The 15,549-nt window shown below is 41.9% G+C and overlaps 1 protein-coding gene across 2 annotated transcripts in view; it reads right to left on the reverse strand.

The window, feature by feature from the left end:
• Positions 1 to 6: 6 nt before the first annotated feature.
• Positions 7 to 15,549, reverse strand: part of VGLL4 (vestigial like family member 4) — a 72,803-nt gene continuing 57,260 nt past the window's right edge. For both annotated transcript variants that reach the window (XM_031555528.1, XM_019620022.2), the window contains exons 3-5: positions 5,211 to 5,430; positions 2,312 to 2,432; positions 7 to 534 (exon numbers count right to left, since the gene is read on the reverse strand). In XM_031555528.1, coding sequence (XP_031411388.1) covers positions 266 to 534; positions 2,312 to 2,432; positions 5,211 to 5,430 — 610 coding nt within the window. In that variant the 3' untranslated portion in view covers positions 7 to 265. The remainder of the gene's footprint in view (positions 535 to 2,311; positions 2,433 to 5,210; positions 5,431 to 15,549) is intronic.

The raw sequence follows: 15,549 nt of genomic DNA on the forward strand, positions 1-15,549 counted from the left end.
GCGTGCATTTTTTTTTTTTTTTTTAAGGGGCAGCAGATTTGCATCAGAGGTTTCTTTGGTAATTGAGGCAGGAAAAAGGATGCTACATCATATGAATCTTTATGAAATAGTTCCTGCTATCATCTTTAAGGGCACCCTTTTACAAATAAAAAGTGAGTACGCAAAACACATGTTGAAAACTAATCTCCCCTCCCCCAACACTATTTTAAGCACTGTTCAAAGCTCAGTCAAACCATGCAAATTCACAAACGTAACGGTCCTCTCTTCATGAGACAACAGAGGGTGAGTGATTATGATTGACCATGTGGGAGGATGGGGAAGACTGGCCCCGCCGCGAAGCAGACTCAGGACTGCTCGACACTCCGTCCTTCGCAGCTTTGATCTGAAGCCATGTATCCCCAAGTGCTTTGGCAAAGTGGTCATCGACTGATCCTGTGATGGACACAGAGTTTGCCACTGGCTCAGGCTCCTTGTAATTCTTGCCAAGGCTTCGGCGGAAGTGCTCTTCCACCACTGGGTCACAGGCAGTGGTAGCTAGACGGGGAAACAAGGCAGAAAATGCATTGTGTCAGTGCAGAATGCTGGCACCAGTTACTGGATGCAGGATCCTTGTTTTCTTCCCATTTTCCCATCATCTCAGCATAAAGCGAGACCTCTTCACATCGTTAAGAACTGGTAATGAATGGAGCGGAGAAGATGATGAAAGGATTTAAAATAGAAAAGAAGTGGAACTATTTTGCCTGTGACCTGCACTGATATTTATTTTCTATATAATTACAGTTCCCCCTTCAGTTTGATTTTTACATAGCTACAGTTCTGACTCTGCTCTGGGAGAGGGCTTCCACAATGCCACATGGGCTTAAATGCAATTAAAGATGGAAACAGTTCATTACAATCAGTTCCTCTGATATCAGCCAGTTGTGCAGACAACCCTGTTCTAAATTACAGCATGCCAAGAACTGGTGTTAGGGCTTCGTCTTGCTTGACATGTTTGTTACAAAAGCTAGTCCAAAAAGAGCACAAATCATTTCGTTTGAATTAGGTACTCCTGGTATTAAAGTGGCATATGCTATTACAAAAGGAATAAAGGACCTTAAAAAAATCTGATGATAATTTCTTAAAGAATTGCAATTTTACAATTCAGGAAAAAAAAACTGTATCAGTATTTATCTTTCCAAAATATATATTTTTTAAAAGTGTGGTATCTATGCCACAGTTCTTCATGCTGCAGAACAGGTTTTACTGATCCTATAGTAAAGGTGAGGGCTGTGCACAAAGAGCTTTTCAACAACAATTGAGAAAAACTGTTTGAAAACATAACTATTCCCAAGCTATTCCAAACCTGGTATGAATACAGCTGGGTTCTCAATGAAGCAGCTTTTCTAGAAAATCTCTAACATCTTAGATCTCGTAATTGCTGATTTCTTCAGGAACAACACAGTTTATCCCCCAGGGTTTCACTTCAGCTTCTAATTCCAGTTTTCAACAATACAGTTAAAAATAAAATAAATCCTTCTGGGGGCTTTTGGGTCCCTATGTATATCAGAGTGGTATTGTTACACGGACTGATGCTGTTTGGCTGATGAAACTGCCATGGACTTGAACCAAAACTCACTTTTTGAAATGCTGTGCGCTCAATCAAGGCATCAGCAGGTAAACGACTAGATAGGAAAAAAGCTGTGCACTCCCTTAGCTACACAGTAAGGGAAAGCAAAGAGAAATAGCCGAAGGTTTCTTAGTAATTACTGTATGAAAAGATTTCATGAAAAGTACTAATAGCACAGAGGGTAGAAAGCGCCTTCCCTGGGTTGCTATAGCAACTGCCCTCCAAAGCTTTTTTGTGCTATCCCTGCAGAGAAAGGTGGAGGGTTTGTGCTTTGGAAGAGGATTTGTATCTACAGGAAAAGATTTTGTTGCTGTAGCTGAATCATAAACAGCTACTGCTGACTGAAAGGCTGGGAAGTATGGCGCATAGAGTAAGAGCATGGTTGGATTTGCTGATCACGTCTGCTTGTTGTTTGTTAGACTAAAATAAATATAATGACTTGTCAATACTTCTCAAAATAAGGGAAAAGAGCACCTCTCCCTAGATTTGAAGTAGTATCTTTTATTCTGGCACAGCACTCACAGTGAGAAGACGTGCTGCTGTGTGAGTGCCTCTGGGTAGAAAGGATTCAGAACAAGGTGCCTGTTGCTTCACCTCATTTTATTCTGAGCAATATAGCAAAGCCTACACAGCTAAAGTTGGCGAGGAAACGTCGTTCCCCAGTTCTTATCAGGCAGTTAGTTAGAGTGCTGAGACGTAACTTACTGCTAGAGGGTCTTCTGTAGGCAGGCACTGCTGAACCGCAGCCACTGTGAGCAATGGGGCAGTGAGAGAGGTTGCAGTTCCGGTTGTTGGCAGAAGCACACGTGATGACGGACGGACGGTTCTAACGGGGGAGAGAAGAGGAAACCACTCAGTACTGGACATCATCTAACAGCAGTTCTTTGCATCATCACTGGAGATGCATGCAGATGGAACCGAAGAGCTTCACAGATCTTACAGGTATTCATCTCTGAGTGCTCATCACGTTTTAATGGCACCATTTTTCACTCAGAAAGTAGATCTTCTGGCCTCATTCTGTACTTCAGCCACAAAACAATGAAGCCCATAAGCTAGAAAATATGAAGAGCTCCTGAGCAAGTCATGACTGCAAACACTTCCCTGTTATAATTCATCCGCTTTTCTAGCACTACTTAATAAACATCATCTTTTTGCATTCTCAACCCATCCAAATGCCTCAAAATATAAATTCATAAAATTTGAATTCCACAATGTATACAAAGTCTAAATATAAAATGCTCTTATTATAGTTGTTTACCATATCAAGGTTACATTGAAACAAGACCTTAGGAAAAGGAATGGCCTTCTTCCCTGAGGTACCTAAAGGTATGGAACCACACGTGCTTTGGATCATGGATATGCTTTATCATGTAAGAAGTCCATTCTGCTGTACTCAGTGCAAGTTAATCAAGTGTCCAAAAGATTAAGAGAATTAGTGTAATTAACACAGTTTTAATTTTTTGTCCGTTTTATAAATACCTGCAGCAAAATCCACAAAAATCACTATTTTACCTACCATATACAAAGTAATGTAGCACTACATAATGAAAAACCTTTTCTGTTCTTCAAGAGCAAAAAAGAAAGGAAAAGAGATGAGCTTTCAAGGGCCGGTGTAACGCTATAGGCACTGTATAGGCACAACCTGAACAAATGCCATTCTCATATTACTGCATGGACAGCAAAGTCAAAAAGTAAATAAAAAAAAAGGTTACTTATTTGCATCTTTCTGTAAGCAGTTCACACATGGCACTTTCTGTTTTTACTTAAGGGCAAACATTATGTGCATCTGTGGAGCAGTTTAAGAAATGTATACATGCTTCTTTAGATATGCAAGATATGAGAAGCAGAGAGAAGTGGTAGGAGAGTTTGTCTCAGGAATGTGTGCACTGCCAAAAACAAGAGGCAGGGATAAGGCATGATTCTGTGTGTGCAGGTGCACTGAGCAGACTGTGCCCATGTATAATAAAAAACACTGGGATGAGAAGCTGAGAATGTAAAAGCTGCTGCAACTGAATACCTGCAAACCACCTAAAATAAAAGGTATGTTGTCCTCCTGTCAGAAACATACAGTAAGATAAAATCCCATTCAGCATGCATCAAGAAAAATAAACTGTATTTAATACACTTTTTTCCTTTGTACCATCACCTCTGTGGTCTTAACCATTTCTTACCTCATCATCCTAATTCCTCAAGAAAGAAGATTGCAATCTAGCTCAGGATATCAAAGATAACAAAACAGAGGTGAATCTGCTGATGGGTAATAGGAATCAGCCCAAGTCAAACACTAAAACAGAAGAGTGTCAGTGGTGTTAGCTGCCAAGCTGAGAAACAGCAGTCATGCTATCAAAGGGCAGCAGTGGCGTCACTGGCAGCCTGTCCCTTCCTCCTCTGTCATCACTGAATGCTGAGAGCAAAGAGGAGCTGTTCTGCACAGAACAATGACTGTGTGAGCTGTGTGCCGAATGATGCAAGATGCCAGTGACACTGGTATAAAGCTAGGCATTCTGGCGTGGCAAAATGTAGACCAGTGTATGCAGTCAACCATGGTAGAAATGCACACAGTAGATACCAAGTACACGCTCCAGTGGAAAAAAGCTTTCAACAAACTGCATATAAAAAAATCCCAGCCTCAGAAAGATCATCTACTCAAAGTGTTTACCCTTTACAGTGCATCACTGGAGGGGTAGAAGGCAGGAAGAAAGGAAGGAAGGGCTTGGGTACACAGGCCAGTCTAAGTTCTCAACACTGCAGTTCATCATAACTCAATTATTGTGCTTCACCACTCCGCCAAAGCGAGTGAGGAGAAAAGAAAGTCTGACACATATGGAAACTAGTTTTGTATAACTTGCATCAAGATGCTCACCTCCAGCAGTTCTCAAGGAAAACAAATAAATACAATGCAGAAAAAAGAGCCAACGGCCAAAACTAAGAGAACAAATAAAAAAAAACCCAAACACTCCAGTGTATGGAACAGTGGTATAATATTACCAAAAATCATTATTTTGCTTTAGGAAAAACTATTACAAAATAGGGATACAACTCTGGTCTGGAGAACACAATGATGCTTCTGACTAGCTAGGACAACTAAAATCACTGGAGTTTCTTTCACTTGGAAAATTCAGTGCATAAATTGATTAAAAACCTTTTCTATCCTATATCTAGCTGATCATCAGTCCTAGCAGCATGAAGCTGGCACAGGGCAGGGAAGCACTCACTGATTGCCAACGGGAGCACATATAAATGCCCCCTCTATATGCATTGCATCAGTTATTGCCTGACAGGTACCAGAGCCTCACTTCGCCACAGCAACACTCACTTAGTATTCCCAATTCAACACATGTGTTCACAAGCTGAGCAAAGCATCAAAAGAAGCAGGATGGCTAAGAAATCTCTGACAGATGCTTGAGCACTAGGAATTTAATTCACAGTAAGCACACTGTGCTGACATTCATTGTGTTTTTTAAAATACAATTTGCCTGAAGAATGGTGTCGCCTACCTACTGTAACTCACAATATGTTCTGCTTACGTCTGGGAAGTCCTCATTGTGTCTACAGCAAGGATTTCTACAGCCACCCACTTCCTTCTCAACCCAGAAGCCAATACCTGCTGCCGTTCCACAGAAGTCAGTGTAGGTGTGATGCCAACTGTTCGGGTTGCATCCATGCTGTTTTTGGTCAGTGCGAGAGGTTGATCCATCAGACTTGGGATTGAGGCATACATGTGATTGGCATGAAGGCTCATGGTTGGGGCAGCAGCCCTCTCTATCGGGCTGCGACTTCTCTCTCTGTGCTCCTTCCGATAATCTCCATTGGCAGTCTTGTTTCTAATAAATGAAAAAGAAAAAAAAGTCAAAGAATTTACTGGCTTTTAGGAGCTATAGTGACATATGCTACATTTAATCCCTTTAAGAAATGCGAGGCAGTGCATTCTGCTTGGTTTTTGAGGAGGGGTACAGCATCCCTCATGAGGTACCCTCGTCTATTCAATCACCTCCCCGCAAAGGCAAGAAAATGATTCACACTTGCAAACTCTGACCACCAACATTCTTTTTCAGAACTATTAAGAATTTTTGGAATTTCTTAAGAAACTTTTCTAAATGCACTGCATTAAAGTAACAACTGATAATAACTGGTCTTTGTTACAATCACCTCCTCATTTGGAATACTATTAATGGAACTCTGCCACCTCATACTGCAATATTCTCTAAGCGCTGCTGAAGCCCAAAAGCTTATTTAGCCGAAGGACATAGGATGGTAACAGCAAAATTCAGTGATTCAAAGCAGGAAGCACAATTTTCAGAGCAGAAAATGAAAGAGAAGCAAACTACACATCTCAAAGCCATTTAATTACCATTAATCTTCAAAAGAATAATTTCAAATTACTGCTGAACAATAGATCTCAGTGGACACACTCAGATAATCAAGCTTTCATTCAGTGCAACCAATACAACACTGATTTTGTACTCATGTATGAGATATTTCACTTCACACCATACTTCTTGGTGTATGGGCAGTACACACATCTTCATTACTTCCTTGGCTCACTTCAAAGGCAGTGAGCCAAGGAAAGGAGCTTCACCCACACATCACTCACAGCCACCTGCCAAGCACGGGCTCAGCGTGGGTCTGTCCAGCAGGTGGGAACACACAGCTACTACCAGTGAGCACACTGCACCACCTCATGCATGGTGACCTGACACCTAGGAGCTCTGATGGACATTAGGCAGAGAGAAAAGAAATAGATACATGTTTTTCTAACAGTGGAAATTAAGGTGCATGAATACCATTTAATACTGAAACAAGTTATGACTCCAAGAAAGTACTGCCTATTTCAGTACTTGAGGGTCTCTCAAAATATGAGTGCTAACAGCTAAACGGGGAAAAAAAAAAAGCCCTGCTGAGAGAGGGAAATAAGGAACCATAAAGCTTACTAACAAAAATGCTACAGAAAAATCTTTCAGGACTATACAAGTGGGATAATTACTTAGACTGATGTACCATTTACTTGCTCTGTGCGAGTTACAAGCAGACAACAGCATTGCTGTGCCCACACACTCATGGGGCAGCTCTGCCCAGGCTGCTGCTGCCCACACTTCTTTAGTGCCTGATGAGATCATGTCAACTTTTAGCCTCAACAGCGACCTACCCTGATGGATCCCACACGTTAAACTACATGCTCTATTAAATATCCTTTCCTCACAGCAATTTTTGTTTATTTCCATTTAACTTAAAATCTAATAGCTTACTCTGCTTTAGTTCCTGCACTAGGAGAGAGAGAAAGCCATCCCTTCCTGGCTCATCATCTTCATGCCATTCTTGATTATTCTTGCTTCTCTCAACTTTTTTTCTCTTTTTTTCTCCCAAAACTGTCCCCATACCTGTGGCCCCTCTACAGAAGAAATAGAAAAGCTCAAAATGAGGGTTCAGATCTCTCCTGTATTCAGGAACAGGACCTTTGCTGAATAATTCCATCTTCAGCCCAGAGGAAGGGAACAGACAAGGGACAAACTGTACCATTTATTAACTGTTCAGATCCCTGCCCTGCTAGCTAGCACGTATCCCTTTTAATTAATTACAAAGTAGTAGTTGTAGATGACTGGAATTAACCATAAAACCTAACCTGTATGGTTCCACAGCCAGTGCTCGAGATGTCCTCTGAAAACCAAGTGTTTCCTGAATCCTCCTTTGCAGGCCAGAGTTAGATCCAACAAAGCAGCACACACACCACCAGGAAACACATTCTCCCAGTGTTACACCTCGGTCCCCTGCCAGCTCTGGTACCATTTCAGCTCACAAGCCTACTTCACAGATCGGCATTCAGAAGAGAGCAAGTTTAGGATTGCACTGCTCTGAGCCAATGACATGCAGACGTGTGATTTAATGGCAGTACAACAGATTCTATATTTAAAGCACAGTAGCCTCATCTTAAATTACAGTACAGAAAACATTAACTGAACAAACTCGAAGCAAGGATGGAACTTCATGAATAGCAGACCTTTACAGGTTGCTTCTGTACCTGGACAGCAGCCCCTACATGGCTGCTAAGTAACAGATGAAAAGCCAGCACTGCAGGCAGGGTTCAGGTGCTGCTAACAGCTCATTCTTTTCTGCAGCGCAATATCTTTGGTGTTCACAAGCCAAAATCTCACTGTTCAAATAAATATCACTTAGCTACTACGATTTAAACAACAATTTGGAGATTAAAAAACGAATACAGCTAGAGTAGATTCCTACTTTTCACTACTGCTTCAAATTAAAACAAAATAAATAAATCCCTGTTCAGAAAAAATGTTGCTACACCAGGTTTGGGGGGTTGGCTTTTTGTTTTGGTCTGTTGGGTTTTCTTCTCTCTCTTAGAACTGGGATTTCAACTTCTTCATGCTGCATTTATAGCCGGGGGGAGGGGAAGGCTGTCAAGTACTGCTGATGAACAAACCTACTGGAATTTCCAAGCTTAATACATTTATCATTTGCACAATATTTCACTCCCCACATTAAACAAGCAGTCAGAGCCCTACATGCTGGTGAACAAGTAGCTCTGCCAAAACAAATGAACTTTTCTGCAAAGATTTTTGAAGAGGAAGGGATGAAGAAAATGGGAAAGAGGAGTCTGAAGGCAGGAATAGAGCACAGCTTCCCAAAGATACCTAAAATTACAGAGTTATCTCAGTAACCTCTGCAGACCACACCCAGCCCTTTCTGTAGGCAAATAACTCCCTTTTCCTAAATTAGAACAACAGCTCTTCCGGACAGGGAACAATTTATACCCCGCTCTTCAAAAATCCTCTCAATTCATCCACCTTAAAACAAACAGTCCTGGCAAAAAAATGGCAAATAACTGCAGCATCGACTTCCACATCAGGTATTAATTTTTGTGAGCCTAGCTCATGATTTTGCAGCACTGTAACATGATAGCTCTGCCCTTGTGAAAATAGTCCAGCGCTTCTGAGTCCCTCCTGTTTAAATATAAATAGCAAATCCTGCAGACATCTGACTCCACTTGTAAAACAATTGTACATAAAAATATGCATGCACAGCGTATTCATTAATTCAACAGTTAAGCAGTGTAATTTGAAAAGTAATTTTGTGTTAAAATACCTTTATGCAACTGACAGTTTTCCCTTTTTTATTATTATTATTGAGGGAATTAATCTGAAAAATGTACTTAAATTTGCACTTCCTATCTATACAAGATGCAGGCAATTTGTAAATTAGAAATAGTTCTGTTCTTGCTAAGAAGCCAGACCACAGGAACAGTATGAACACTATTATTTTATTAACTTCTGTGAAAACAGAATGCAATGTAAATATTTCATTAAGATATTTTGTCTATTTTCCTTCCAAGTACAGCTATGACAATTCTGCTTTGGAAAACTGTTCTGTTCTTGTTCTGCTATTAGATGCTTTGTTTGAAGGGGCAATCAAAACACTGCATGTGCTTCAAGACAGTTATAAAAATGAATCAGTTTCAAAATGCCAGATGTGCTGAGCAAGTGACATCTCTTATTTAAAGGTAAGGATGTAAAATTCCACAGGTGGATCCACGTTTGAAAATAATTATGAAGTATGCACTACAAGTTAATCCAGCTGTCCAAACTGCTGTATCATTCCCCAACTCCATTTTGTCTTAAACATCTCCACAGGTAAAACTCTGGAGTCCATCTTCAGAGGTGAATATACCAGTGCATCTCCAGTGGCTTGAAGAACAGCCACTGGCACCGGTGAGAGCCTGAGCACCCCCAGGCAGTGAGGAGCTGTTGGCTCAGCATACACAGCACCCTCACAATCCCCTTTGAACTGAGTTTTTCAAGCTACCTGCAGGTTTATTTGAGCAAAATTATACATGACTCCAATCTTAAATTCATTTCTCCAGCACTTAAAAAACAGACATTGTTTTCCATGTTTCTCCCCAGTGAATCATAACCGAGGCTCCGCACTTACCAAGCATCATGTGCTCAGATGGATGTCATACCAAAACCACACACATCCTGACTGTTAGCTGGAAGTCTGCTGCAGTTTGGTTCTCAGTGTTTGTTAATTGAAAGCAACGTTTCAGCCTTCAGCAGGAAGTCGTTCAAAGGTAGCTAAAATGCAGTTCTTACAGTCTTTTGTACAACCTTTAAACGCAGCTGCTCTGTTCACTGGCACAAAGTGGTGGTAATTCACACTCATCCTACAGGAACCGCCTAACGCTGCCAATTGCTTCAGGAAAAGGAAAAAAAGAGGCCCACCGAAAGGGGACAGTTTTGCTTACACTCACTTCCAGCCCTTAGATTCTAAAGGAAGAGATGCCAAAAGTATTACTGTACCTCCAAGTGAAGAAATCACAGACGTTTCGCACTCCCTTTGGCAGCGGCAGAGCTCTAACTTGAAATGGTTGTACTGTAGGAGCGTGTTTTACTCGCAGAAAGAACAAGTATTCACGTCAGATGGTTTCCTTATACTAACACAATATATAATATTGCTGACTGTAAGTTATTTCATTTGTGTAACTGCGTTCAAACTAACATTTTCTGCATCCTTTGTAACACTCCTTTTTTGACATCTCCTACTGTACTTATTCACAAATACTTCAGCTTGAAAGATGACAGCTGCTTTTGTTCAAGACTACTTTAGGATTTGTAACCCACTGATAGCAAGTATCCTCTTCACACGATGGGGATCGCTTCCCACAAAAGCTCTGTTTACATGCATTAACTCTGTTATTGTGAGGTAGCAACACAAGAATGCAAGACGACTTTCAAAACCTGATGAATGACCCAGAGGGGACAAATCCTAAGTGGTCCTTACTCAGGATTTTTAAGCAATCTGAATTCCCTAAAAACAAACAAAACCTGAGGATACTGACTAGCGGTTTGCTCACTGAGCGTCAGCCAATGATCTGAAGCATTCATAACATGAACAAATAGACCACACAACCCAAAACGCTCTTCAGGTCTACTGTGAAAGGCTGCCACCTAACCACGTAGCCTGTTTCCATCCCATTCTCTTAGTAGCCTTTTCCTTTTATGGCATCCCCAAAGGCTTCCAAGTAGGCATTTTGCAAGAGATTATTGTTTTGCAAGAACCATTTCCTCCCCAGAATCTGGAGGGCTGATATGGTTTCCTGACAAAGATGGAGAACGCTTCTCTTTTTTTGCCACTGCTGTTATTTAAATGTTGTCTGTACAGTGTAACCCCAACTCCAGGAAACCTTTCGGGCTCCCTGAAAATCTTGTTCTGCCCAATGCACTTGATAACGCAGACAGGCCTAGGGCGTCCTGCCGTTGCCCTTCAAGCACCTGCAGCAGCTGCCCTACCTCCTGCTGTGGCTGTGGAGCTGACAGACTCCTCCAGAGCAGCAGCTCTCCATGCAGCTGGGTGCAGACCTGTAACCAAAGCCTGCAGCCGGCAAATCCTCATCTCTTTCGCCATCCAGGTGCGTATAACCACGGGAAGGAGCAGGTCGCTACGTTTTCACCTTGCACCCCAGGCTACAAACAACTCAGCAAAGGCATCCAGGATTTCAAGCCCTGCCTCGAAGCTTCTCCAGCCACCTATAATTAAACATCATTCTTCCCAGACAAGAGCTTTTGTTGTGCTGAATTTTTCAACTTGAGCATCATGCTCAGTTTGGAGAGTTAAGCATCGTATTTACACAAGTTCTGTAGGAGTCAGAAGTATGCATGCACCAACCCGAGCTGTCTTTCCTCTGCTCTCTCCACCCCCTGTAGTCAGCATTCTGCAATTCCCTGCCATTAAAAAAAAAATAAAAATAATAATAATAATAGATCAATTCACTATTTTTTTCCAGCTCAGTGCTACAACCAGTGGAAAACCCTCTGAGAATTTACAATAAAACCACTGAAATAATATTAACAAGAAATAGGATAACCTTACATAGGTCATACTTTCTAATTTTATCCTCACTAAAACAAGACTTTAAGAGTTAAAACTCTGGACTGAATAGTTATTGCCAAGTGTGATCAATCAGGAGAAGAAATTTCAGAGTAAAAGAAAGAAATTAATAATAAGCTGTCCCATTACTGCTTGCCTGCAGCATGCAAAGCATTCAGATACAGAAGAGCTTCCTTTCTTGAAAGCTTACGTTCACAAGGATGAAAGAATGCAGGAGAACCGCATGATGTAAGACCTTAGTCAAAAGCCAAACCCACAAAACTGAAACCTAGATTTAATATACAGTAAAATCAATTAAACACGATTTCAGATCCTATTTTTCTCACAGGATTATTTATTTATTAGTTGGCGTTTGGTCAGCTTTGCCCCACACACAGACAGTCACTGTGAAAGGTACCACTGCTTTATACTGCAAACCATTCCTTACATACAGAAGTCAAACTCTGGTTATTTATGAAATGAAAAATGATGCCACTGCTGGAGTGCACACACGCACATCCAAGCAAGAAATGATAACCACTTCACTTTACTAACATAGGTACACTGTGCAGTTATCTGCTTCCTTAATTCAATATTTACAAAAAAAGAGTCTCCTATCTCCTCTGCTCTTGCTGTACTTCCCAGCTCCCAAACTCCTAAAGTTAGCTTCTGATGGCACACCCAATCGCTTATTTTGAAGAATCAGAATTTGTGAAGAGTTATACCTCAGGTTATACCTGAGATGTAATTGGCAAATTTTAGTATACAATAAGTATCTGCAAAAGGTCTAAACTAGTAAGTGATCTCATTCATTCTCTGAAGTAACAATAAATATGAATTGGACTGTTAGAAAAAAAACACAACAAACTGCCTGATAAAGTGGAACAATAGAAGAAACTTCCAGCATTTCATTATTACCACAATAACAAGTGTCCGAGTGTAACAGAACACTGCAGTAATTGTAAAAGTTTCCTAAAATGCACCATTGTGGCTACGGTCCCAGGAGTGTAAACATAAGCTCGTTTCATCTCCTCAACGTTCCTCAACGTTCTGTTAAACTTTGGCATTTAAGTGGAAAACAACCGCTGACAAAAGCTCTCATCAGCTCTGAGTTTTCAGGGATTGGAGACAAAGAACATCCAGCCAACTCAACAGCCAGAAGAGAAAAAACATGCTGGTCCCTTAATCTGAACGGCACGTCGCACGTCCCCGGGCTCCTGCGACAGCAGGACAGGAACCGCACAGCTCTTGGGAGGGAGAAAAAAGTAACCAAACCTTCAGGATTTACCTGATTGCTCCACGTTCCCAAACCTCACAGAACGACAGAGCAGCTCCAGTGTCCTCCAACAAGCTGCACAACTACCAGAAAACGTGACGGGGAGAACTACTTCTGCCAACTGTGAAAGCCAAAAGGCAGAAGATGTGAATGCTGCAGAAGCTGAAAAAGGCCCCACTGTGGATCAGTCTGTCTTTAGAAGACACAGCTACTACAGAGTACCCTTTTTTTTGTTTTTGTTTTTAAGATAGTTGCAGCAGAACTGCAAAACTCATACAGATCAGTGCTGAGACTTAATGCTAGGGTTGCCAGTCATAGCCTAGAAATAAGGTTTCATTTCTAGCTGAAAAGCAAATGATGCAGAGGTACCATAGAACAGGGGTGCTTGAAGGCACAATAATCACATTCGAAGCTGGTGATAGAGAGGGGAGCCAGCCACTGCTCACATCTGGAGTGCAAGCCAGGCTACTGCATGTACGGAGATGAACACACCACGAGCAAGAAATAGAAGTCACTGCTGGAACAGAAAGTAGAAGGATCTGCATAGAAGCCTGAACTGTTCCATGTTCACAAGGAACTCCAAATTGCTTGGAGATGAAAAGCATCCAGAAAAAAAAAAGATAAAACATGAGGTTGCAGAGACACTCCAAATTTTCCTGAAGTTTCTAACGAGCAGGAAGGAATATCTGATGGGAAAAGGAAGAGTGAAGAGGCTTCCAGGAAAATAGAGGGCTTACTGCAAAAATTCAGAGAGAGCTATAAAACAATTAATTGGTACCCAACTGCAATGCCCACCACCCAAGAACTTTTGGCAGGCAATTCCTCTTACATTCTACCCATTCATGTGCTGGGTCACGTGCAGCTTTTACAATTCAGCCATGTTAACATCCTTTTGAAGTCAAACTTGGCACATGCAACAAACCTTTTGTACTGAGTCACTGGAAAATACTGTAAAAACTATTTATGATCACATAGAGAAAACTGTGGGCCAATGTCAGGAGAAAGCTTGCATATCAAATACACACGGCAGTGGGTCATGCCCTAGTGCAACAAGATTAGCCACATACATGTGTGCTCAATGTTGCCAGGGTACATCAGTCTGTTCTGCAGGCTCTGGAAAAACTTGGTGGTGTTGAAACTCAATGGTGAAACTGCAGAACTGTTAGAGGAAATAAAAAAGGGCAGTTACATTTTCTTATGGTATTTTCTGGCAGTTCCTTACAATACTTTCTGCTTTTTGATTTCAAAAATTACTTTCATTCATCACTTACCATGTGTCATGCTACTACTATTCTTGCAAAAGTTAAGAAGAACCAGCTTAAATCAATCTAAGAACCCCCCAATTTGCAAAAGTTGATGGGATATTATTTAGTTCAATCACAAAAGACTGCACCAGGTATGCTCAGCATAGAGGAACGGATTAATCATTTCCTCCAAACAGATTCTATGCATAGTAAAAGATGTCAACAACATGAGAATGGAAAATTTATTTAGGAAAAGCTTGAACAACACAAGCCACTCTGAAATAAAGTCACACTGCTGCTCAGCAGTCAGATCAGCAGGAGGTGGAATGACAGATTTGTTTTTCAGCTTTAACAACCCTTAAAGACAGAAAAAGGCCCGGGATCATTAATGCCTACAAATTATGGTCCCTATCCATCAGACAGGCAACGTAATGTTAGCAGATGCAAAGCAGGGAAAGCTGAAAAAAGTGCACTCATTCATTTTGGGAGACTTCAGAAATACTCACAAAACGTGAGTCTTCGTACCTTTAGAGTAAGAACAGTGTTTAAATAATTTTTTAAAAGATATTTTTCATTGGCTGTCTTATAAAAGCAATATACATTTCATTAAAACTTTATTGAAACCGTCCATAATTGCTAATGAAACCTGAATTATGGCAATCTCTAGAAGTACTATAAAGATGCTAACAGCTTCATTGCATTTTGCACAGCTGTTCACAGCAATACAGTAAGAGGCTGATAAGCAAACCAGCATCCAGCAGTGTCAGGTGCTCTGTATTGGAGTTAAAGGTGTCAGATCCCACAACCAACAGCAACATCTCACTTCCGCTTAAGGGAGGCTTTCGTTACAACACAAAGGACAAGGAAAAGCATTCAGGGTTTGTGTTTCCACGCCGCTTACAAGACTGACTGACAGTCAGCAAACGTTACTGATGTGAAGGCTGTGGCAGCGGGGCTCAGGGCTCCCACCAGCCCCGTCCCACTGGAGCAGCACTGGGGCACATGGCTGCACAGCTTCTGATGGCTGCACAGCTTCTGATGGCTGCACAGCTTCTGATGGCTGCACAGCTTCTGATGGCTGCACAGCTTCTGACGGCTGGGCCGGGCTGCCATGGGAGCACGGGCACAAACCTGCACTGCCCGATGCGACTGCTCCATGATGTGCAGCGCCGGTACATCTGTGCCACATTACAGATTTCACGAAGGGCTTTGCGGCTTCTCCCAGATGTTTTGGAAAGGTTTTCTCATGGCTGCGGAGATGCTCGCATCCCTGCTCCCAGCCGGGCCGGGAAGCACAGCACAGCTCCAGCGCCCGGCTGGCAGCACGGCACGTTTCGCCGCCGTGTACGAGCACTATTTACATCGTGAATGAGAAATCCTGGAGAGCTGAGAGCGGCACCGCTTGTTTACAGCGCCGGAGGAGTTATGTAAGAAACGCAAAGCACCGCTCCATTCGCACCGAGCAGAGCGGCAGCATTTTCCAACGGGGGAAGTACCCGCATGGCTGAATCCTCCTCTCCTCTCCTGCCGGCTCCCCCTGACCGACG

The sequence above is a fragment of the Meleagris gallopavo genome, chromosome 14 (genome assembly GCF_000146605.3).
Source record: "Meleagris gallopavo isolate NT-WF06-2002-E0010 breed Aviagen turkey brand Nicholas breeding stock chromosome 14, Turkey_5.1, whole genome shotgun sequence".
NCBI lineage: Eukaryota > Metazoa > Chordata > Aves > Galliformes > Phasianidae > Meleagris > Meleagris gallopavo.